The 23,438-nt window shown below is 52.2% G+C and overlaps 1 protein-coding gene across 8 annotated transcripts in view; it reads right to left on the reverse strand.

Annotated features, from left to right (window-relative positions):
• Window positions 1–23,438, reverse strand: part of pard3bb (par-3 family cell polarity regulator beta b) — a 167,094-nt gene that overhangs the window by 55,088 nt on the left and 88,568 nt on the right. Inside the window, exons 14-19 of one of the 8 annotated variants that reach the window (XM_035523516.1) lie at window positions 21,242–21,371; window positions 17,853–17,946; window positions 17,108–17,217; window positions 12,506–12,550; window positions 4,726–4,932; window positions 1,296–1,530 (exon numbers count right to left, since the gene is read on the reverse strand). In XM_035523516.1, coding sequence (XP_035379409.1) covers window positions 1,296–1,530; window positions 4,726–4,932; window positions 12,506–12,550; window positions 17,108–17,217; window positions 17,853–17,946; window positions 21,242–21,371 — 821 coding nt within the window. Of the gene's footprint in view, window positions 1–1,295; window positions 1,531–4,725; window positions 4,936–12,505; window positions 12,551–17,107; window positions 17,218–17,852; window positions 17,947–21,241; window positions 21,372–23,438 lie in introns of all 8 variants that reach the window. The other 7 variants (XM_035523515.1, XM_027025787.2, XM_027025786.2 and 4 more) reach the window with 7 other exon arrangements.

Raw genomic sequence — 23,438 nt, forward strand, 5'->3', positions numbered from 1 at the left:
AGCCATAGGTAATGAGCAGACACCTAGGCAGCGTTTGTCGGCCCTGGGTAGCGGAGGGCGTTTAGGAGGGAGCCTCGGCAAAGGACATCGCTGCGCCAACTGGGCTTGTTTGTTTATTTATTTTTCCTTCTATTCTCTTTCTCTCTGTGAACGTTCCCAGTGACCGAAGACGTCGGGGAGGCTGTGCAGCAGCGTCAGCACCGAGCAAAGACCTGCGCCAGTCGCCGCCCCGCACCACCCACCTCTAATCCCCGTTTCCTGACGAGCTGCAATTACCCGCGTGAAACCCCGTCCCCGCCGCATCGCTCCGTCCCACGGGCCAGGAGGCAGAGCAGGGCAGGGAAGGGCCGCTTATCACCCCAGAACAACAGGCCGCATTAGAACGGCGGCGTGGTGATGGAGGGACTGGCCGCGATGGGTACGCCGACTATCTCTCTCCAGGGGCTCAGGAGAGAAAGAGCGAGGACACAGAGAGGGGGTGGGGGAGAGAGAGAGAGAGAGAGAGAGAGAGCGCAGTGGAGTCAGACCAGCAGAGCATTCTCACTAACGCTGACTGAAGAGCAGCGACGGTTCACCTTGAGAAAGACAGGCTGAGGTGGGGAAGCTGGGCCCTCTTAACATCGCTCCTCTGGCTCTAGCCCTTCTGCTTTATCCGTTATTTCTTCTTTTTGCTTCCTAGGCGTCATCTGTCTTTTGGAGTCTCTGCGTGTGTGTGTGTGTGTGTGTGTGTCTGTCTCTCTCTCTGCTGGAGTACACAGTGTGTGTCGTGGCAGCAGTGCTGAGTGTGGCAGACCTCGTCTCCCAGCAGCCGGCCAAATTAAAACAATTAAAAAACTAATTGCCCGTTAGGCGGAGCCTGCCGGGACGCCCACGCTCCGATTTGCCGATTCAGCCATGTGGTTCTCCTTACACGCACTGCAGTTGGTGGCCCCGCCCTCCGGATCGGGGCAGGCAGGCAGGCAGGTGCCGGCTCCGGCGCCCCCGCCACGACAGAGATTAGCCCTGGCAGTGGGCGTGGGGCGCTCGGACGCCCTGACACCCAGACAGCATGCCATATGGAGCCCAGGGCTGACTGCTCCGTTTAACAGCAGCTCAGGGCCCTTACTCGCTGTAATTTGTGCCCAGTTATGTTGGCCGCAGGGTTGAGCCTGCTGTGCGCCTTCGAACAAAACCCTGCCGCATTCCATCACAGGGTTCGCTCCCAGTCGCCGTCACGCGCCCTGAGCCATTCACACACTAGGAGATGAGGAGAGAGGGAGAGACCGAGAGAGAGGTGGGGGGGGGGGGTGAGGTACCTCAGCAGTCCGAACCCTCTCTTCTTGGTCTTCTTATCGGGCTCTTCGGTGGGCTCCTCTGCCTTCTTCTTCTCCTTGTCCTTCGCTTTGCTTTTCAACTTGTCCTTCTTCTTCTTCTTCTTCTTCTCGTCTTTCTTCCTCCTGTCTTTTTTGCTGTCGTCGGTGTCTCCGGTGCCCTGGCGTGAGGAACCGCTGGCAGGGGTCTCCCGCCCGGAGCTCATCTCGGAGCCCTCGTCTGATCCGTCACACGCACACGCGCACACACAGAGAGAGAGAGAGAGAGAGAGAGAGAGAGAGAGAGAGAGAGAGAGAGAGAGACAGACAGACAGACAGACAGACAAACAGAGAGAGAGAGAGAATCTTAAAGTGATACACACATACAGCATGTTATATTATTTTGGAAGTGCCACTGGCTACACCCGTGTTGCCAGGATCTTATTCAAAATCAAATGTAAGAAAACAAATGCGTATCCATCAGCGGTTAAACAGCTGGACACTAAACAGCCAATACTAGTCAAGACCCAGTGAGGAGGTTTTATTTGGGTTTATTTAAAATGTATACCTATCCTGTAAACTCAGATGTTAAAGTGCATGTGGTTTAGAAGCTCTGGGAGCAGGTATCTGATTCACAGGATGTCTGATCCTTGCAAAGGGAGCTGGTCTACATCACTCACTAGCTCTGTTCCAGACACGCGGCACAAAGACTCCCACTTGGACAGTCTCAGTTATTAAGCTGTTTGAGTGCAAGATACACACACATAAATCCAGTGTAGGGTTCTGATGAATGCTCTTCCTGTTGCATGTGGAACTATCCATCCGGCCGCTAAATCTGAGTTTGAACTAGCAGCACCTACACTGACTGAACAAAACAGGTTGAAAACATCTTCCTCGATGAGATCTGGTGTTCTCTCTCTCTCACTCTCTCACACACACACACACACACACACACACACAAACACACACGTGCATTTCTCAGTTATAGGGGAAACCATTTTGCTGAGGCTATCGCTTCTTGGCTCGTCATAAACAAACCCGGAACAGCCGCTCGGATCCGTAAGGAAGAGCGAGCGCTGGCCGTGCCGGGGCTTGTGGAGCGTGTTCAGGGCGGGCCGCTCCGGAGGACGCCGCCCACCCCGCCAATCCTCGTCAGCCTTCGGACGACACAGACAGACAGGAAAGGAGGGAGCCGAAGGCAGAGGGCTGGAGTGCCGCCGGAATTCCTGCCACACGACACAAAGCCGCTCACAGACGGAGAAGTGGCAGGACTCTACAGCGCTCCAAGAGCTCGCACAGCACTACCTGCCATCGGAACTCCGGGAATATCAAAGCTGAAAGTGAGCTCCACGGAGTTCAGAGTCCAATGGGAACTGTTTCTAAGCAAATCAAATCCTGCCTGGAATGCTGCCTTTGTTTGTCCTCAGTACCGATGTACGACACGTGATGAGGGCTGGTGGGTAGCGGAAGTTATTAAGACCTTCTGGGTCACGTGTGACCTTTTAGGATCTGCTGCTTCCTGACTATACTGCTATGGAGACTCACACTCCTAATCCTCATGAATGTCTGCACACACGCACACACATATGCACACACATACGCACACACAGGGCGAGAGAGAACAAACACTAAAACAATTACATACACATATATACATGGAAGGATTACCACCACATAGCATAGATTAAGTCTGAGTTTAATTACTGCCCCTCTCACAGCTGTGTCTTAACCTGTGTGTGTTACATTGATCTGTTTTGTGTATGTATGTGTGTTACATTCGTCTATTGCGGGTGGGTTGCACGTGAGGAAATGTGTGTGAGCGAACTGTCTCCAGCCATCTCCACATCTTGGTAAACACCAGCTGTGTTCGCACCGAATTCAGCGTCGACGAGAGAAAAGAGAGGAAAAGAGAAACAAGCCGATAATTTGTGTTAATGAGAAAACTAATTCTGAAAGTTTGTTTTGAAGATATGCAGCCATAATTGGGTCAACTGAACGCACATATTACCACAGAGTAGGAAGAGTCCTGAGTCAGCCCCTACTGACCACAAACTGACCCAGGATCAGTAAACACACGGCAAAGGAGTTAAATAATCACTGTCCCTGATTTCAGCTTCTGTTTTTTACCCATATAATCTGAGGTACACCCACGACTCCATGAAAAGTAAGAGCAAGGCACAGGTGGTGTGTGGTTGTGGTGCATTAAATAACACTGAATCGTGTACACATACGCATGTGTGTGTGTGTGTGCGCGCGCGCAGGGTCTGAGACTGCTGTTCCTCAGCTGTGCCGCGTCTGTCAGGGACTGCCTGTTCACACTGACCATAATGAGCGATATCTCTGTTCTGTCACCCTCCCACCCCCAGCCTCGTCTACAGGCCTCCCTGCACCCGTGTCTGTGGTCTGCGCGCTCTCACAGGACGGCCAATTAAACTGGTGTTAGTGAACAGGAAGCGCATGACGGAGACAAAGACGCTCATTTTACTCCCCATTTCTTTCTCCCGCTGACAGACGAGGCAAAGGCGCACAGCAGCGCACAGAGATGACACAGCACAGCAGCGCACAGCACTGCCACACACACAGAAGCATACAGCACAAACAACAGCACAGAGTCACACAGCAGAGCAGAGATCAACACGGAGCAGAAACTGCTGGATCCAAACCGTCCAGAAACACAACAACAACATGCTGCCTAGCAACACAGTTCAACAACGCACTCCCTAGCAACACACAGCTCAACAACGCACTCCCTAGCAACAGACAGCTCAACAACGCACTCCCTAGCAACACACAGCTCAACAACACACTCCCTAGCAACACACAGCTCAACAACACTCCCTAGCAACACACAGCTCAACAACACACTCCCTAGCAACACACAGCTCAACAACACTACCTAGCAACACACAGCTCAACAACACACTCCCTAGCAACACACCACCCGGCAGCGCAAAGTTAATCAACACGCAGACCAGCAACACACAGCTAAAAATCATAATAATAATCAGAATATGTTTATTTATATATTGACTTTCACACATTCAAGGTGGATTTACATAAACTCAACAGATAACATCCTATTAGCAAAACAACAGATCAGTACAAACAAAACAGCAACGGTCAAAATCACAATCTGAAGTACGGCACTGAGAAAACAAACAAGTCTTACGTTGCGTGACATGACAAGGTACGGCACAACACGACAGCGCAGCACGTCAAAGCTGTGGCCTGACCCCGGCAACACGTACAGACGCGCCCAGACGTGCTTCACCTGTAAGTGCCTGCTGTGCTGTGTTTGGGTCAGTCACAGAGCGACATGCACGCTCGAGAACGCAGAACTCCAGGTGACCGCGTCGCAATCGGCCCCCTGCGACTGGGCCACCTGATGACCAACGAGACGGGAATAGCCCGTCCGGTCTCGGAGAGCGCCACTCACCATCGTCGTCCTCGGGCGGCCCGTCGTATGATTTGTCGATAGCGGCGCGGAAGCTTTCGTTACAGCCGCGGCCCCTCACCATGTGAGGGCGGGGCCTGTGGAAGGGCAGCAGGTCGTGCCTCTGGGCCTCGCTCACGGCCGTCTGCAGACTCTCCAGAGAACTGGACTTCTTCAGGCCCAGAGTGGGACCCAGCTCCTCACTGGACACTGCTGGCAGAGGACCGGAGAACAGAGGAGAGGAGAATCAATTTTTAGTTTTGAAGTATTTTTCCCTCCTTCAGTTTTCTTATTATACATAAAATCTGGAACCAATACAATTTCAGTATGTTGTAATTTGATTCAAGGACTTCGGGCAATATCTCAGAGCTCAAAAAGTACACAAACAAACAAACTACCCTTGTTGATTTTTTTAAATCACAGACAAATACATTTGTCATTTAGTATGCGTGCTGTTTAAGGCTGAGGGGTCAATAGCTCGACTATTTCCCAGAGGCCTTCTGAGCTGATGACTGAGTTAAAAGTTAATAAGGACTGCAGTGATCAGGGTGTGTGCGCATGTATATAAGAGAGAGAGAGACAGAGAGACATAGTGAGTGTACATGTGTATCTGAATAAACTATAGACACTCTCTCTCTCTCTCTTTCTCTCTCTCTCTCCTGGGCTGTCTTGCTCTTATGAAAATGACTTTTTAAGTCCACGCCTCTGCAGGGAGTGATGAATGAGAGGACCAAGCTGGAGAACAGGGTCTCCATCAATCAGGGCTTTCCCTTCTTCCCTTCATCTCTCTATCCCTCCCTCTCCCCTCTCCTCCGCAACCCCACCCCCTGCTTCGAGTGGTGTCTCCTGCGGTTGAAAATCGTTAGCCTGAGCGTTGGCACACGCTCTACGCGCTCATGAATCAGGGAGTCATCGCATCGACAGGTGGCGCGCCACGCTGGAATTCCAATCGGGCGCCCTGTCTGCCCGCCCCCGTGCCTCGCTCTGCCCCGGCTAACGGCTGTTCAAACGCAGGCGGAAACAGGGTCTGGCGTTCCGAGGCAGCGGAAGAGAAACCACACGAGGGGAGAATCTGAGACATGGAGGGGGGCTCCTCAGGACCCCATCACTAAAGGCTTTGACTGGCATTTGAGAAGCTGATTAATGTATGGCGACATGGAGCTGCCCAGTGCGGGTGGGTGTGCTCCAGAGCGCCCCCTGCCCTCTGTCTACCACATGGGGAAGGATAAGTGCTCAGGCCGTTTCCTGTACTCTTCGACATCCCTTATTAAATGACTACAATGAAGTTAAGTCACAGGACTCTAAATGACTTCTAATGAGAGGGGATCTAGTGAACAGAGTGACTGACGGAGAGACAACGAAATGCAGAGAAAAAGAAAAGATAAAGTGAGAAAGAAAGAAAGAAAGAAAGAAAGAAAGAAAGATAGAGAGATAGAAAGAGAGACAGGGGTGGTGCCGCAGGTCTGGTGAACTGTGGGGCCGAACACGAAAATGGCGAGCAGTATCGGTGTGAGCTGAAGGTTATAAATAGCAGGCCACTGTCAGACTGAAACATTCTCTCTGAGAGCACAATTCCTGTCACAAATGTAATTACTGCTGTCCACTGACTGGCTGATAGAATTAAGCAGCTTTAAGACTGCTAGTCCGTGGAGAGCTATGGCTCAGGCTGTCTTCCGGAGAGGCACTGTGAGCGCGCGTGCGCGTGCATGTCTGTCTATCTCTGTGTGTGTGTGTTTGTGTGTGTGTGTGTGTGTCTGTGTATGTGAGCAATTAGAAACTAGCACGGTCTTCAGTGTTGTGTTAACGTGAGATAAGTGTGCATCACAAGTGTGTTGTGTACTGGTTAGAGTGGTGAATCAGTGCTACCTGCTTCTGTGTGTTTAGGAAAACCCCCACTGCGGCAGAGTCAGCTTGCTGGCCCCTGCCACAGGACCAGATCCTGCTAGCAGCTATGTCACCAGAGATTGCTTGAAATTAACAAAAACATGAGAGGGATTTTTGAGAGTGGCCATCGCCGCGATGTTCCAAGTGGACTCCTGGCCATCAAGGCGAGCAGGACGGTTTTACCACACCAGAGTTGCAGAATAACTAAGGCGGGCCTGGGGGAGCTCTGTTCGGACCTCTTCCCCCGGCTCTGACCCAGCCCAGATGGCTCTGGGGACAGGCGGAGTTTCTCTCTTCCTCTCTGGTAAGGGATGTGAGATTTGCTCAGAGGGGGTGATGTATGGCTCTGATAATTGCTGGCGGCAGACTTTTAAAAGGCATCACATAATTACAGCGCACCGTTATTGGGTTAGTGGAGAGCAGCGGACTACGGGGGGTCGCTGCCACAGAGAGAGAGAGAGAGAGAGAGAGAGAGAGAGGCGTTGTGGGAAGAGGGTGATTGATGGCCGGTGTGGCTCCCAGCACATGGCTGGGAGTCCAGCTCAGTTCCATCAGCCACGACAGAGGTTTGCAAACAGTGAGGTGTGCGGGCGAGGGAGACCTTCTCGCCCCGCCGACATCGTCGCCGAGCTCGTGAGCTCCCGCCGTAAGCCAGCCCACAGCCTGCATCCGACACCTCAGAAGGCCCTGCCGTGAGCTCTGAGCAAACAAATAATCCCACCAAAGCCACGCAGAGAGGAATCGTGGTGATGGGAATACACGGTAATCAACTGCAATGGGTGATAAAATGGAATATAATGAAAGGAGAAATGGGGAGAACAAGCAATAAAGAAAAAGAAGAGAAGAGAAAAGAGAGAGAGAGAGAGAGAGAGAGAGAGAGAGGGAGGGAGGGGGGGAAAGACCTGGGTGACATCATCAGACTGAAGGCTTTGTGGAGTGTGTCCAACAAGGTGCACCTGGGAAGGTCGCACAACAACAGATGGCTTTCTACAGGACAAATGAATCCATCAGTCCTAATCAGGCAAACACATCACCCTTCCACACGAATCAAGAGCAAACTACTTCTCTGCCGTGAACGGAGAGTGGGAGAAAAGGAAGGAGTGAGTAAGGGAGTGACAGTGAGCGAGGGAGGGAGAGAGGAGGAGTGAGAGAGTGATGGGGAGGGAGGGAGGGAGGGAGAGAGGAGAAGTGCAGGGGTCTCTGTGGGCCAGAGTCTGGCAGCACGGTGCCTGTTTTCAAAGTCAAAATCACACAAGGGAATGACTCTGCCTTCAGGCAGGCCACCCCTGCACTGCTCGTGAAGACCTGCCTCTCAGCACACACACACACGGCCGCGGTGCAGGAGAGGTGCCAAGCGACAGACAGAGAGAAGACAGGCACCTGGAGAGAAGGGAAAGGGAGAAAGAGCCCCCCCCCCCGAGGTCTGGAGCTGTGGAAGATGAGGAGGTGTAATAGTGAGGGGAGAAGGGGCTCTGGATGAGAGCAAACCCACACACACACTGCGCCAGAAAGGCAGGGGGGCAGCGTGGCTGTCTGTTCCCAAGGGTCCCGCAGCAGCCGGTCAGCCAGTCAGGCAACACAGCGACGTCTGTGTGTGTAGAGTTGTGGAAAACGCAGACTCAGAGCACAGGTCATCTGAGGGCGTCCGCCATAGGCGGACAGAGTGAGAGAACCTTCATCTGCACCACAGTCATCCTCATGTGAGAGAGCCTCCATTTGCACCACGCACATCCACACGATCAATCTCTCTCTGTTGCGCACAAAATCGTACACTTATCAGCCAGTGCCATCTCACTCTACACACACACACACACACACACACACACACACACAGCACTGCGACGGGGGACTGAAATGCAGTTATTTTTCCTTGCGAGTCCTCCACACTCCCAGATGCAGTGGCAGAAACGAGACTCGCCCACCTCACACAAAGATTAATGCTCCCCCCCGACGCACGCACACACACCAAACGCACATTTATAAATGTTTATCTTATACTGACACACACACACTGGCATGCACTCACATGCATGCACACGCGCACACACACACACACACACACACACACACACACACACACACATTCTCTTACATCTCTCAGACTTTGGTGGTCTCATGTTTCTTAGCGACAGACGCTTATTTATTTCCACAGAAATTCCTGGTCTGGACGAGCCGGCGTGCTTGGCACGGAGCAGGAGACCTCAGACCACTCTCCAGCTCTTCCTCTCCATCTGCACCCGGGCGAGGAGGAGAGGGGGAGCGTTCACGACGTCAGCGTCCCATGGGCGACCGCGACTCCACGGCCCATCGGAATCGACCGTGACTCGGCCCTTGAAATGGAAACGACCACGCCGAGGCCACCGTGACGAGCGGACCTGGTCCCTGAGCACAGACACTCCTGGGATGTCTGAGCCGTATAAACGTGGGCTCACTGGTGGAATCCTCCACCCTGGATAATGGCAGCGTGGTTCTGTTATCTGAGCAGCATTTGATTGTTTAACAAGTGACGGTGCCGTGGAGGGGCCAGGGGTGGAGAGGAAGGAGGCGGCCCTTTCGTCAGCGGGACTGGGGGCCACGTGGGACATCGCCGTGAGAGCTCGCCATTCAACATGTGTCCCGTCTCCACACGCAGCGATGCACCACCGCATGACAGCAGGATCGCGGCCAGCCCAGGTCTAGGGGCGAGGCCTCCAGAAAGTTCTCCAGAACTGGCCGACAAAGACATTTTCCATTACATCTTCAGCATTTTTAACTCATGACCTTGGAGGGGTTAGCATGGCTTTTTTTTTTTTGTAAATGAGCAACAAAGTGAGAAATGAATAAGCCTCTGGAAGTTACTGCACAGCTCTCCCCTCAAAACGCTTGCTGACTCTGGATAAACAGAGGAACTGGGCCCTTACTGGACTCACGCCGTGGTACATGTTTATGGTGTCCCCGTTTGTCTGGGTCAGCCTTGACCCTCAGAGACTCTGACCAATGAGAACTCAGCCTCCTCGGACGCAGAGGGGACAGAACTCCATTAACTTCCTCTCCGCTATGCACACGTCTGGCTTGCACTTCCCTCGCCGATCCCTTGATCCGCTGTCTTCTGAGCTCCACCCTGGCTGTCAAATATTGGTTCCTCTCCTTGTGTAATCTGGATAGTGAATCAAAGGCTGTCTGGTGCTCAGAAGAGAGGGGAGTGATGTTTTATGGGAGACCGCGTTGAGCCAAAGCCCGGGATTCATACAAAGGAAACAGACGGATTTTATTTTGTGTGTAAATGCCTTCCGTGATTTACAGTAGGAACATGTTCACATTGTGTTTCTCTGGCCGTGGCTCCCAGTCGAGCCTGCTCTACGCCTTTGTGTGAGAAACAGAAAAAAAAATGCCACCACCGCCACGTAAGAGGAGTGAGAGCGGGAACAGACGGGCCACTCAGTTTTTCCGAAAGCGGTGGTCGGCTCCTGGCGAGCAGCGGGTTCTTTCCGTGTCTACGGAGGCAGAGCCGGGGGGGTGGGTTTGTTCTGGAAGTGTAATGCTGTGGCCTCTTTGCACACGCGTAGCCCGGGGCAACAGGGGACCGCAATGCCCAGGGTGCTGTGCACTTATGCCATGTTCGCGCTGCGCTGTTTGCCGAGGCGGTTTTGCGAGAAGGGGGGGGGGGGATGGGAAAAATTGCTGAGGTTTAATGGGGTCTCACCCTCCTCTGGTTCCTACACAGCTCCTTCAACACCACACCATGATTAGAGAAGGAGAGGAGAGAAGGAACTACTTGGAAGGGATGAAAGAATGTAAGAGACTGAAAGAGTGAGTGAGAGAGAGAGAGAGTGTGCGTGTGTATAATACAGTCAGACCCACGTCTCTAGAGGAAGGTGTGAGTGGCCACCTGTCTGTGGAAGGCTGGGATATCTGCTAAGCTCTGCTCATATGCTCCGCGCATACAGCACTGAGCAGTGCTCACACTTTCAGCTAAACACACGTGCACAGCCAGTTTAAACATCTCAGTGGTGTTCTTCAGTTGCCATACACTCAGTGATGATCGCTCCACACCTCACCCCACACACACACACACAAAACCCCCATCCTAATGAGAGGCTACAGCAGCAGGGATGGGAGGAGCACTGGCCTATCTGCCTGCTAAGTCCTGGCTCTCCCAGACTGAGCTGAAAGGACACACACTACACCCAGGCAAGCACACAGCTCCCACTGCCAGGCCTGGCCGCGCATTCTCAGCTACAGAAAGCAGGGCCGTGTGGAGCCAGCAATGCCACGCTGCAGCAGGGAGAGACGCCTCACCAGCAGGCCACGAGACATTCACACCCGCACACCCACCCAGTACACTGACCTAAAACCTCTCTCAGTGAGGATGCAAGGCGGCCCGCGCCTTACAAACGCTCCCTGCAGTGCCATGGCTCCGAGTTGGGCACTTGGAGAGGGAGACAAAGACAGTCCCGATGGCAATTGGATTTTGTGGATAGAAGTCACATGACGTGTGAGCAAGAACAGAGTGGATAGTGAGGAGAGGGGAGATGAGAGAGAGGGGGAGGGAGAGAGAGAGAGAGAGCGCGAGAAGGAGGGTCACGGTACTGGGGAGGTTTTAGGTAGATTAAAAGCACAAAGCCAGGGCTCTTAAGACCATCCAGCTAATTAAATATGTCCAGGCTCATGAAGAGGCGTTCTGGGGGTGTTGTGCTTGCCAGGCCCATCGGAAACCCACCCAGTCAGCAAAGCCTTCCGAGGCCTGTCGGTAAACATCAGCGTGGGCATCCGTGAAGCCCCAAGAGAAGCCAGCGGTTTATTAAACACATTATGCCGTGCCTGGTTGCCGCACGTGCGGAGAACAATCACGCGTGCCGAACGCAAAGCACCAGCCATTAGTCAAAGGCCAGCTCCGGACGCTGAGCGGCGGCGTGTGGAGACGTCTCGCCGATGCGAGAGGGGAACGCCGCCTAAAAAGGAACTCCACATAGCAAGAAAGCAACAGTAAAGCCAAACGGGCCCAGCGCTTGCTAAACACGACAGCAGCACATCTGATTAAGAGCTTGTACGTGAACTGGCAGACAGTACGAAACAGCTGCACGTACGCAAGAGGCAGCCGACGTGGGCTGAGAGGGCACGATGGGAGCAGGGCCCTTCACAACCGTCAGAGGCCTGGCGCACAGGGAGCCGTCTGCCAGAGGAGAGAGATGTGAGGGAGGGGGTGGAGGGGTGGAGGGGGGGCCCTCAGGTCTCCTCTGCCTCCTCCACTTCATCTTTGCCATCCCCTCCCACGTTTAACTGTAATGGCACCTGGCCCTGAGGTGCATTCCATCCTGCGGAGGAAGAGAGGGAAGGAGGGATGGAAAGAGATGGAGGAACGAGGAGAGGGGAGGAAGCATCTGGCGAAAGCCTGTTCCATCAGCTCGAGGGCCACACACGCCACACACACACACACGGTGAGCTGATGAAGACGACACCAAGAAAGAACACTGGATGTAAACGTCTCACACACACACACACACACACACAGCTAACCATCAGACCTTACGAGTCCCGGGCGCAGTATTGGTCCACTGGGCATTCAGAGATGTTAAGGCAGTCACGGCTGCTGCCCAGACTATAAAGACTTGCCGCTGTTTTACGTGTGTCCCTCCTCGCCCGGTGGGCCGTGTGCACGCAGCGAGGCATTGCAGGCGGGGGGCGAGAGCTCCAGAGGTGCAAGGGCAGTGGGGAGGGGCGGGGCTGTTGTTGCGACCCTGCTCGGGGGGGGGGCGGTCTCTCCAGGCCGCTCTGATCTGCTGTGCTGGGCCTCATCCGTCAGCGTCAACACGCACGGAAGCCCTCCGTCCGCGAGGCATTAGGACGCTGCCGAGACCCAGCTGTGTGTGTGCGTGACTGAGTGCGCTTAAGTGGGTGCCCGTGCGTGTGCATTCCTTACCTGACCTTTGCCCTGCTAAGGCTCCCATGTTGCTTTCATCCGCAACTTAGAAAAAGGAGAGAGAGAGAGAGCGAAAGAGAGAGAGAGATATGGTGGGGGGGGGGGGTTACATTTTACACTCAGGTTACATTTTAACGACCTCTAATGACACACACATGGCCAGCTGTGAGCCTACTGATCAGTGCAGACACGCTGGAGTGGGTCGTGTTAGCCACGTGTATGCCGTCGGTCTCCTAACGTCTCAGCTCAGCTAAAGGGGGGCGTGTTAGCCACGTGTGCGCGGTCAGTCTCCTCATGTCTCAGCTCAGAGCTCAGATAAAGAGGGACGCGTTAGCCACGTGTGTGCGGTCAATCTCCTCACGCCTCCGCTCAGATGAAGAGGGGCGCGTTAGCCACGTGTGTGCGGTCTCCTCACATCTTGATAGATCAGTGCTGGCTGTCTGCTTTTCTTTCCGGATGGGAGGGATGTTTGGTTTGCCGTGAGGAGGCTTAAAAATTGCACACATGGGAAAAACGACATTCTAAGTGCCACCGTGTTGAGATCTCTCCATCTTTACAGAGCCAACGTGCTATTATTTGGGGTGACACGGTAACAAATGTCTCTGATAAATCCCTGCCACACACACCCCCCCGCCAAAAGCCCTCCCTGTGCCCCTTCGGCAATTTTCCAGCATCTGAACTCTCAGTCAGCCAGCGGTGGACGCGGCGGAAGCCGAGGAGCAGGGCTCAGCGTTCGTTAGGAGGCTGGGGTCGGGAGCAGTGGAGCCCTCGCGCCGCTCCGTGCGGCGCCGGCAGGCGCTAACGCTCACCTCGTTTAGCCATGGCAAGAAATGGAAAATAAATCAGCCAGCAGACACGGTCAGCGAAGGAGTCGTAGTGTGAAACTCCCGCCAGAAACACAGCACCCTCGCTAAAGAGGCTAAAGAGGAGAGAGGCTCCCCTGAGCTGGAGTGTTCTTGTGGTTTTCATTAGCTATCGCCCACTTGCCCGGTGTTACCTCGTGTTATTTAAGGATAAACACAGAGGGGCTGGGAAGTGGCTGAGCCGGCCGGCTGGCTAGGGGCCACTGGGCCCTCCAACAAACACCCGGAGTTAAACCCGGGCAGCGGTGGTGGATAGGCTAATCCGTGGGATTTAAACGGGGGAGGAGCAGCTGCCATGGAGATCACAGCAGCAAAAATAAATAAATAAATTTAAAAAATTGATTTTCATTACCCAGCAATCTCTTTGAAATAACACATTTTCATCTTTCATGAGGTTAACTTCCCCCCCAACCAGGGGGAGCAGAGAGGCGGAGTGGCACTTGCCAGCATGGCAGTGAGCTGGTCTGGATGCAGCCCCGCATGGGTCTCTGCCCTTCTGCCAGCACATCGCATGGATAAACTTGTACGTCCAGGGCTGCGGCAGCGTGGGGGATGAAACAATGCACTACTGGGCTGCCAGCACATTTCAAGGGTTGGTCCTTGCCACGGTACCACACGTGGAGCACTGGCCAATCAGATGGGAGGTTAAAAAAGCACTGGAAACGCAACTTGACTAAAAAAGTGGATAACACTATAAATGTACATATTCAAGGATTTCTATTCATGCACGCACACACACACACACACACACAGAATGTTCATATGTAAACTGGCTGAACTTTAGAAACCATGCTCTGTGGGCAACGCTATCATGTTATTCCATTTGGACTGGCACTTTTCTTTAAACAGAATCTAGGTACTGCTGTTTTCCAGCATTCCTAAATCTAATTCTGCGCATATTCCGCAGAGACAAGAGGAAACAATACAAAAATAGGTCAATGAATAATGCAGGCATTAACTTCCTGAAAACGGCAGGCTCTCATCGACCGCCCGTGCTTCAACCCTGGAGCCGAGAAGAAACAGTCCGGAGAGCAGCCCAGTCTGGCCTTTGACCCCCCCCCGACCTCTCCGCACGCAGATGAAAGTCTGCCATTTAGGGCGGCTTCTGATCAAAGGAATTCAAGAAAAGTGGACGTGAAAAAGGTACATCGCACAGATATGTAAGCAACCAAGGGGCTCCTTGATAAGGTGCTAGCCCACGTGCTGAACCCTCGACCGCACTTTAGTAACCCGACACAGATGTCCAATAACAGAGCGGCACGCATCGTCATTAAAGAGCAAAGTCCCGGCTGCGCATTGCTGTCTTTCATGAAACCTGCCGTGCCGCCGTAGCTGATCGGGACTCGGCGTGCTAGTCCGTAGATGCTGGCACTGGACGGAACCTGCTGTCACTCAGGTGAAAGCCAAGATGAGGTGAGGGATAGCTCAGGGATGACAAACCCAGAGAGATAGAGGGAGAGAGAGAAAGAGAGAAAGGGTGTGAGGCAGAGAGGAGAAGAGCATTAGGAGAAAGAGAGAGAGATACAGAGGGACACAGAAAGACAGAGAGGACAGAGAGAAAGCAATAAGCAAAGAAATCCAATCAGTGGTGCGCGTAGCAATGCTCCTACTGGAACATCGCATCACCACACGTGGAAAAAACTAATGAAGTGTAATTGAAATTCTGCTGCATCCAGTGTTTTAACCAAGTGAAATATTCCTCGTGCAGCGTGCAACCGGGTAAAGGAGAGCTAATAGGGTCATCCTTAGCTAATATCTGAAATGTGCTACAGTCTTCAATTTTCATGGTGCGCATTCAATTTTTAGAGCCATCACACCTATCAAATCTGGACAGAAAATGACTCGCAGCAGATGACGTTTCATTTCTGCCTCTTCCTCCTGGCCTGGCAGCGCCCCTCTCTCTCTCTCTCTCTCTCTATCCCTCTCTCCCTCCCTCATCTCACCTCTGAAGCATTGGCCTGAAAGGCTCTCTCTCTCTCTACCTTTCCCTCAACTCATCTGCCCCTACAGCACCTGTCACATGGTTCTCTAGCCTTTATTGTCCCCCCCCCCCCCCCCAAGTCCATCAGGTGGGTGGCGGGTCAGCATCGAGCCGGGGCGGATGTCCTCGGTAAAGGACTGCAGTACACCGACTGCCTATCAGTCCATTGCTGGTGCCGACAGACACCTGAGGCTGCGGGCGTGGGCGTAACCACTGGCCAAACAATACTGTTGCGTGTATTTAAAGGCCATAAAAAGCTTGCTTTCTTTCTAGCAGGCTCTCTCTAATTTCTAAGTGATAGCTGGTTAAGCCTGCGCTTAGAAAACTATTAAACAGCACCACCAGTAACAGTAAGTCGGTATTCCATGGTGCCACGTCACGGATCAGTCCGGAAAGAAGCAGCCCTTACTCACTACCCCACCGCTGAGGGCACGCAGACAGAGCGTCCACTTGGACCCAAATTTTTCACGCTGAAAATCTGAAATCGCAGCATATCGGAAATGCGGCAGATAAGGATGACCACCGGAAACGGCGTGCTGGCTCCACCGCGTGACGGGAGGTCCTAGCAAACCACACATCACACTGCCGCTGTATACGCCGCCGCCTCGCTGCTCAGACACCGCGTGGTGTTCTTGTGTGCTAATGTTTACCTTATAGACTCGGATCTTCTCTCATGAAGCCCGTTTGAACGCGAGACTACGTAACGAAAAAAGGTACAGATGCCACTTCTTTACAGAAGGCTTGCCAAGCACAGACAGGACAGGAGGTAAAGGGAAACACAGCCATTATGCATGGGGTGAACTTGCATCTCCTCCACAGGTTTCCAACCCAGGCTCATGCTTGCACGCACACAGGGCTGCAACCCCAGAGAGAGGACCTGAGGCAGACTGCTCAGAGCTTGGGTTAGAGCGACTCGTTCCCCCCTAAAAATCGCACTGAAAACACAATTCAAACATTGCGGTTTTTTTTTTTTAATGGGTTATGTATTATTAATATCATAGCGCCCGTATCAAAGACATCCAATTTCATACCTGCACACTGAATCAAATTATAGTGGGTTTTTTTCTTCTTTTTTTAAAACGCAGTGCAAAATTGGAATGCAGGACTGATTCGCCTGCCCATTGTGCCGCCCTCCATAGCGACGGTCGCCACGGTCACCAGAGAGCCAAACCAGCACACCCCTATTAAATTAAGGGCCCTAATACATTCACAAGTATTTGTTAAAACGCCATCATGTGACACAGATTTGGTTTGCATCTGCGGGCCAGGCATCCAGGAAAGAGGCCCTGTTATTTGATTTTTGGGGCGCGATGTGAAACGCGGAACACAGATTAATCGCATTACGGAGAGGATGAGCATTGATCTGTTTCCTAACATGCACTTAGTGCAGTCACTGCCCATTTCATATCAAAAAGAGATTACGGGAGCTGCCTGAGTGCTGTCAGATTCTTATTCTCTTTCATAAATGGATAAGACAGACAGACAGACAGACAGACGCGAAGTGCGGGACGTTTCATGCGGCTGTGCGTGCGCGGGAACGGCTAGACACGCGTATGTAGCAGGAGCAGAGCTGACCGGACGCTGACAGCACAGATCCGTCGTGATGCCCGGCACAGCCTGGGTGCCTACAGTTCACAACGCTTCTCTTTTTTTTGTTTGCTGCCCTGAAGAGGTACATACGTGGTAGCACACACATGGCGCTAGGTTCATGCTACACTGGTGTGGTGCTGCCAGGGGTGGGGGGCTGAGGTGTCTTACCCAGGTCCATACTCTTGGAGGGCTTGACGTGATGCGACTGGGTCGGCCCCTGGGAGCCTCCTCCGGGCCGAGGGCTTTCAGCGGAGCGAGGGCTCTGCTCCCGCTCCACACTGACACGGGCAAACACATGGACACACCACATTCCAGATTTAGTCGTACATGTGAAGGAGCCGTCCGAGCAGAGCCCAACACAAGTCCCGTCTTCACAACACGAGAAGGTGACTCAGACTTTACTAAGAAAATCAATCAAAGCAGAAGTGGCACAATAGCTGGAAGACGTTTCTGTGTTGGTAAATTCTGTGTTCACTTCTAATGCACGCACACACACGCTTATTCACACCCGGCCACATGCACACGCACAGTCTTGTTTACTATCCCTGTAGGGACCTTCCATAGACATGATTACTGTAGCTAATTAATGTTACACCTACACACAACCCCAACTATAACCTCAGTAACCAAAAATACATCGTTTGGCTCGTTTACTATTTCAAACAGCATCTGGTCCCCACGGAGATATATAAAGATGTACATACACACAAGCAGACATTGACACACACAAAAACACACACACACACACACACACACACACACACACACACACACACACACACACACACACACACACACACAGCTAGACGCCACATTGCCAGTAATTTTCTAAATGAATTTTTCATTAATAGTTATTGTTTGGTGCAGTAACATATGGCGTGCACACAGAACTAAAATGTCAGAAAACCGTTACCTCTGAGGGTTGTGAAGCTTCAAAGCAACGTGTGTGTCTCCGTTCTGCCTAGAGGGACTCAAAGGCTCATCTTTGCCATAACCCCCATTTGACACTGGTAAAGGACGGGGCACACCACAGAGAGAGGGAGGGAGAGAGAGAGAGAGCGAGCGCCCGTCATTAGTGCCATTCTGTAAGCTGTGTGGGCTATTATGCAGCCTAATTGAAGTGAGGGCCAGTGGGGTCAGAGGGGCTGGGGTGAAAGGTGCGTGCCCTGGGAGAGCGGCGGGCAACGGAGCCGGGCAGGAAGCCAGAGCCCATTACCAGGGCCAGCGTTGTTGCAAACGCCGCCCACATGCTGCCCACACGCCTAATGATCATTCACTCGTAATGGCAAGCACGCTAAGCTTAGTTAAGCTGGGACAAGCGTGCATGTGTGTGGGGGTCTGATATATGCTGTGTTTAGCAAGTCTGTATAGCGGCAGTGGCAACTATGGCAGAGTAATAAATAAGAAAATGAGGGGGGGGTGGAGAGTAACCCAGTTAAGATAGAGACAGTTTGCTCAGCCAGAGTCACATTTGCTCAAAAGTCATTAGCCAATTGTTCCACTCTAGCCAGCAACAGGGAGGAACTACACACCAGAGCCCGAAACAAAGACACAGCAGTGAACAAATTCTGCTCTGTGTGTGTGTGTGTGTGTGTGTGTGTGTGTGTGTGTGTGTGCCAGTCCACATGCATGAATTTTATTTTTTTTCCACTCAGCACAGTCCGAGTGAAATCCAAATAAATTGGACGCTGGGACATTGCAGAGTGCTTAGCCACAGATGTTGAAGGCCTTTGGCTTGGGGTCAGTGATATAAGTGTTACCTTTTCCCAGGGTGGCCTGATGTCTAATGAGGGCACGCTGGAACGCGACGACCCTAACGGACCTTTCTTAACAAACGAAATGATGCACGCGTTCATGAGGGCAGGAACGAGGGCGCTAAAGCGAAGTGGCCAACGTTATCAGCGGCGTGTAAGATGAGCGCCGTGCTCAGGCTGGATGGTGGCTGGAAGCAGGCTGCTCGGCGCCTGGGTGTGATGGACAGCCTATGTTTGGGCACGCCGGTGCAGGAACAGCCTGCCAAGCCGATAGATCAGGCAGCTCCGTGTAGCAGGCCAGTCATCATCCGTCACCATCCAGCTGGCCAGTGACTGTTTATTAGTATTAGTGCGTTTTTCTCATCTGTTTGGGAGCCAGGGGTAGATTCATCAGCTCTGTGCACACGCCCACGCAAACGCACACTTCCCACCAAAGACGGACCGGAGTCGAGGTGAGCGAAACAAAATGGCTCTTGAAACTACTGTGCATTCCTGACACACACCGCCACGCGCGCGCGGGTGGAGTTATTTATCAGCCAAAGTGTGCAACAGCAGGGGAGAAGTAAGACATTTGCTCTGAAGATGATGGATTGGTGGCTCTTTGAGTTGAAGCAGTGTTATTAATCCTAAACTACTGCTCACCACACCACAGCACAGCGGAGCGGATCCTTATCCAAGAACATCGCGCTACATAATGCTGTGTTTCTTCTAAAGAGCTGGTTACACTTCTGCTGTGGAGAGCACCCGGGTCAGGACCATCCACGTGTACGTCGAGGCTATGTTGGGTGAGCTGCGCGTGCGCCAAATTTCCACACCGTATCTGCTATGAAAGGCTGAATATTAAAGGATAAACAAAAAACATCTGGACATTAAAATCAAATTCGCAACATTATAGAATGCACCTGTATTTAATGCTTCAAATATAAAACAAAAAAGGGACAATGACCGTGTCATGGTCTACTCAGAGTCACTTCAAAGTGGCTTTTCCCCCTTCGTGTGACCACACCAACTGCTAAAAACAAACAACCTCTGGGTCCAGGACAGGTCAACCGGTCAACAGGTCAGCACCGAGGGTGCAGACCAGCTGGGTGTAGGTTTATGCATACACTTAATGTGAGGCCCAGTAAACTACAGCCCTCATACAGACCGGATCAACTTTAATCTGTGTGTCCGGGCACGGAAAAACGGTCATGAAAACTCACTTTCCATTTCAACTTTGCTGACGATGGACATGCTGCGCGACACACGAGCATCTTAAAATACGGTCGTCTACTCGGCGCATGTGCCCACGGCGAGGGGGCAGCGACGGCTAAGCGGGGGCCCTCCCAGAGTTCAAAACAGACCCTGTGCGTGCCCACTCCTCAGGGCTCTCCACAGCTGCCTGCCCGCTGGTACACACTGGCGCGGAATTACACACAGCTCTCCGGAGGAATCGGGACTTCAAATGAGAACACATCCATGCATAAACATGCAAGCAGTCGTTAGCTTTCCTCTAGAGCTCGCGCCGCAAGTGTCTGCACACACTTCCACGGCCCAAATGGCTGAGGCATGGGGGAGGAAAGAACAACAGACCGCAATTCTGGCGCCGCTCTGGAAGGCAGGATTCTGCATTTCAAATTGTTTGTTTGTTGTTCGTGTTAACTAGACCACGTTACTGCGGCGTGCGCGCCAACGTGGCCCAGATAAAACTCCAAACATTAGCATAACGATCCCGAGGTGAGCAGCAGAGCCAGAACACAGCACAAACGTAAAAAAAAGATGATGTTTCGTGATTTAGTCTCGAGGAGGACATACCTTGAGGTAAGTCCCAGCTGGCATGTAGGCAGAGAGGACAAGAGGGAGAATATTTAAAATATGTACAAGATCACATCTTTTATGAAATGTGAAATCAACAGGGGTAAAACACAGGTGTAAACGTCGGTGGGTATGGCTGTGGAATACAGCGGGACTGGGGCAGAACTGGGGAAACCTAAAGGAGATGTGAGGAAAAGTATACAGCCCTTAATACACACACACACACACACACACACACACACACACACACACACACACACACACACACACACACACACCCCTGAGTGAAGCAAGTGGCACAGCAGCAATAAGGGAGTCTTGAGAGTACTAGCATGCGTGACACCCGGCCAAAAACGACACACTAACGTTTCCAATAGCACCGAGGGACACAAACACACACATGTTAGCATCTTACACACAGTTAAACCAACGGGGCCCACAGTGGCATGTGATGACTGATGACTCAGTGTCAAAATAGTCAATTATAAAATGACTTAGAGAGTAAATACTAAGAATATTAAGCATTATTAATCAATATTAAGGACTATTATTATAAATTGTTATTATTATATTAATAATAATTATATATTATGTATTATATATTATAATTTGTATTATATTAAGAATAATAGTTTAACCACAGAAAAGCTTCAAAAACTGTGTTAAAACAAAAACGTTTGTGTGAATTTTGATGAAACTAGGATGGAGTCCTTCAATGTTTTGCACTGCATGGGGCACAGAAGACGTCACTCACCCACACAGCACTCACAGGTGCTGTTCTCAACCAGGGGCGGCTGCAGAGCATTGTCTGCTGGGCTGAAACCAGCTTGCCTTACGCAGCTGTCAAAGGATCGATTGAGAATTTTCCGCGTGTCAGGGTGTTCCTGGAAGACAGAGCGAGAAACACACGGTCACGGTATTGATCACGTTTGTGAATTATAGAGAAAGAACGAGCAAATTTGAGACCTGAGGGAACTAAAGAGTTTCAAACTGTTCAACTGTAACAGCATAAAACTACATTAGCATTCATCATGAATGTAATATCGCGGACAGAGCGGAAATGCAAGGCTGCTTGTTCCTGCCAAGGGTAATGTGGTGCCCAGGCCAAGACCCCAACCATCGAACAAGGACAGAGAGGTTTCAGGTTCAACTCATAAAAGAGCCCTTAAGTCTGTTGATTAATGCCACAGTCAGCAGCAGAGAGGTCTGCGCTGATTCCACCAATATCCCATTCCTATCTCTGGATGAGAGAGGGATGAGAGAGGGATGGGGGGGAGCCAGAGAGAGAGAGAGAGAGAGAGAGAGAGAGAGAGAGAGAGAGAGAGAGAATGGAAAGTCATTTCATTATCCTGCCCTGGGGTCCATACACATGGTGAAATATGTTAATACGATTGGCAGATTTAAAATGCTGGCAAGGCCGACGCAGTGGCGCTCATCAGACGTGTCTTCTAACACTCACGTGTGAACCTCACACTTAAACGAGGAGTGCACGCGCGTCTGGACGCGTCAGGTAAGCCGCGGCCCCTCGTGCACTGCTCGGACGGTCCCTCGCTGAACGTCTGGCCAGAGCAGGCGCTTTGTTTGAATAAAAGAAGGAGATGGACTAATGATTCATTCCTTCTGCCCTGAGCACCCTGTAATCTGCTGTTGTACCGGCAAAGCGCGGCTGCAGGCCAGGCAGGACTCATATTTCCAGAGGGAAATAGCTAAACATTTGCTTGGATGAAGGTCAAAAGTGCAAAGCAATAATAAAAAATTAAAAATAAAAAAATGCCCACACATCCCTAGAGCCAAAAAGTTGCAGGCCAAATCCTGAATCCAGAGTGGCTGCGTGTTTCGTAAAACTTGTCCGTAATTCTCTGGTGGGCTCCCATAGGTGTTCCTGCATGCGAGGGGCGGGGAGGAAAGCAGAGGCCGGCGATGACTGGTTGAGCCGTGCGGGAGGGCGGGTCTAAGCGCAACAGGCAAAGCTATGGGAAGTCCGTCCAACGGTCAGGCCCTTGGGGGGGGGGGGGGGGTCGCGGGGGACAGTGCCGATGCTGAAATGAGATTACACCCGGGGATCAATGAGGATGCCTGAGCCAACTTTCCCATTTGCTTCCTTTTCATTCTTACAGAAAAGATACAGGAGCAAAGAGCTTGCAATTTTCTAAAGAGGATGTGAGTCCAGAAAAGCAGGAGCATCGGGGCCGTGATTGGGTGTTGGGGAGGAGAGCGTCGAACAGCCAAGTGCGCGTCAAATCGGCCTGACAACGTGGAGCAAAACCAGCCAAACGGGGGCAGGTGAGGAAAACAGGCCATGCTGGGGACAGCAGGCTCCAACGGCCGTGATGAGACATGCGAGACTCCAGGACAGGACGCCAGAGCCAAGGTGCCGAGACTGGTGACGGGAATTAGGGCACTCGTCAAATCGGTGTTAAGTTCCGCTGATGATGATGAGAGAGACTGGAAATCATTCTAATGAGAATGTCAGCAGAAAGCAGGATCGGTGCAGATGAGAAAGAGGGAAAACGGCTCATCTCCGCACCTCTTTGTATGGCTGAGAACGGAGTTGAACAAGTGGCCACGGCTTCACTTACTGCAGTGACAGGATGAGCACAACTCTCCACAACTTTCCCAGAGCCTCTGTGTGTGTGTGTGTGTGTGTGTGTGTGTGTGTGTGTGTGTGTGTGTGTGTGCGCGTGCGTGCGTGCCGCTCTGCTCCAGCACCCTGCAGTCAGCGCAGCCTCAACAAATCTACACTTCTATCTTCATCAGCACGACAAAGACCAGCGGAGTGGCTTCAACCGGCGGCGCCTAACAAAGGCCTCCCGGACCCCCACACCTACCCCCCTCCCCGCCGGGGAGCCGGGCCGCCGTGCCCCGGGCCCGGGCCGAGCGGGGAGGGGGGGCTCGGGCCAGCGGCTCCTCCGGCCTCTTGGTTTGCTGCTCATTACCAATGCCTGCAGCGT

Source organism: Electrophorus electricus, chromosome 2, assembly GCF_013358815.1.
Source record: "Electrophorus electricus isolate fEleEle1 chromosome 2, fEleEle1.pri, whole genome shotgun sequence".
Lineage (NCBI taxonomy): Eukaryota > Metazoa > Chordata > Actinopteri > Gymnotiformes > Gymnotidae > Electrophorus > Electrophorus electricus.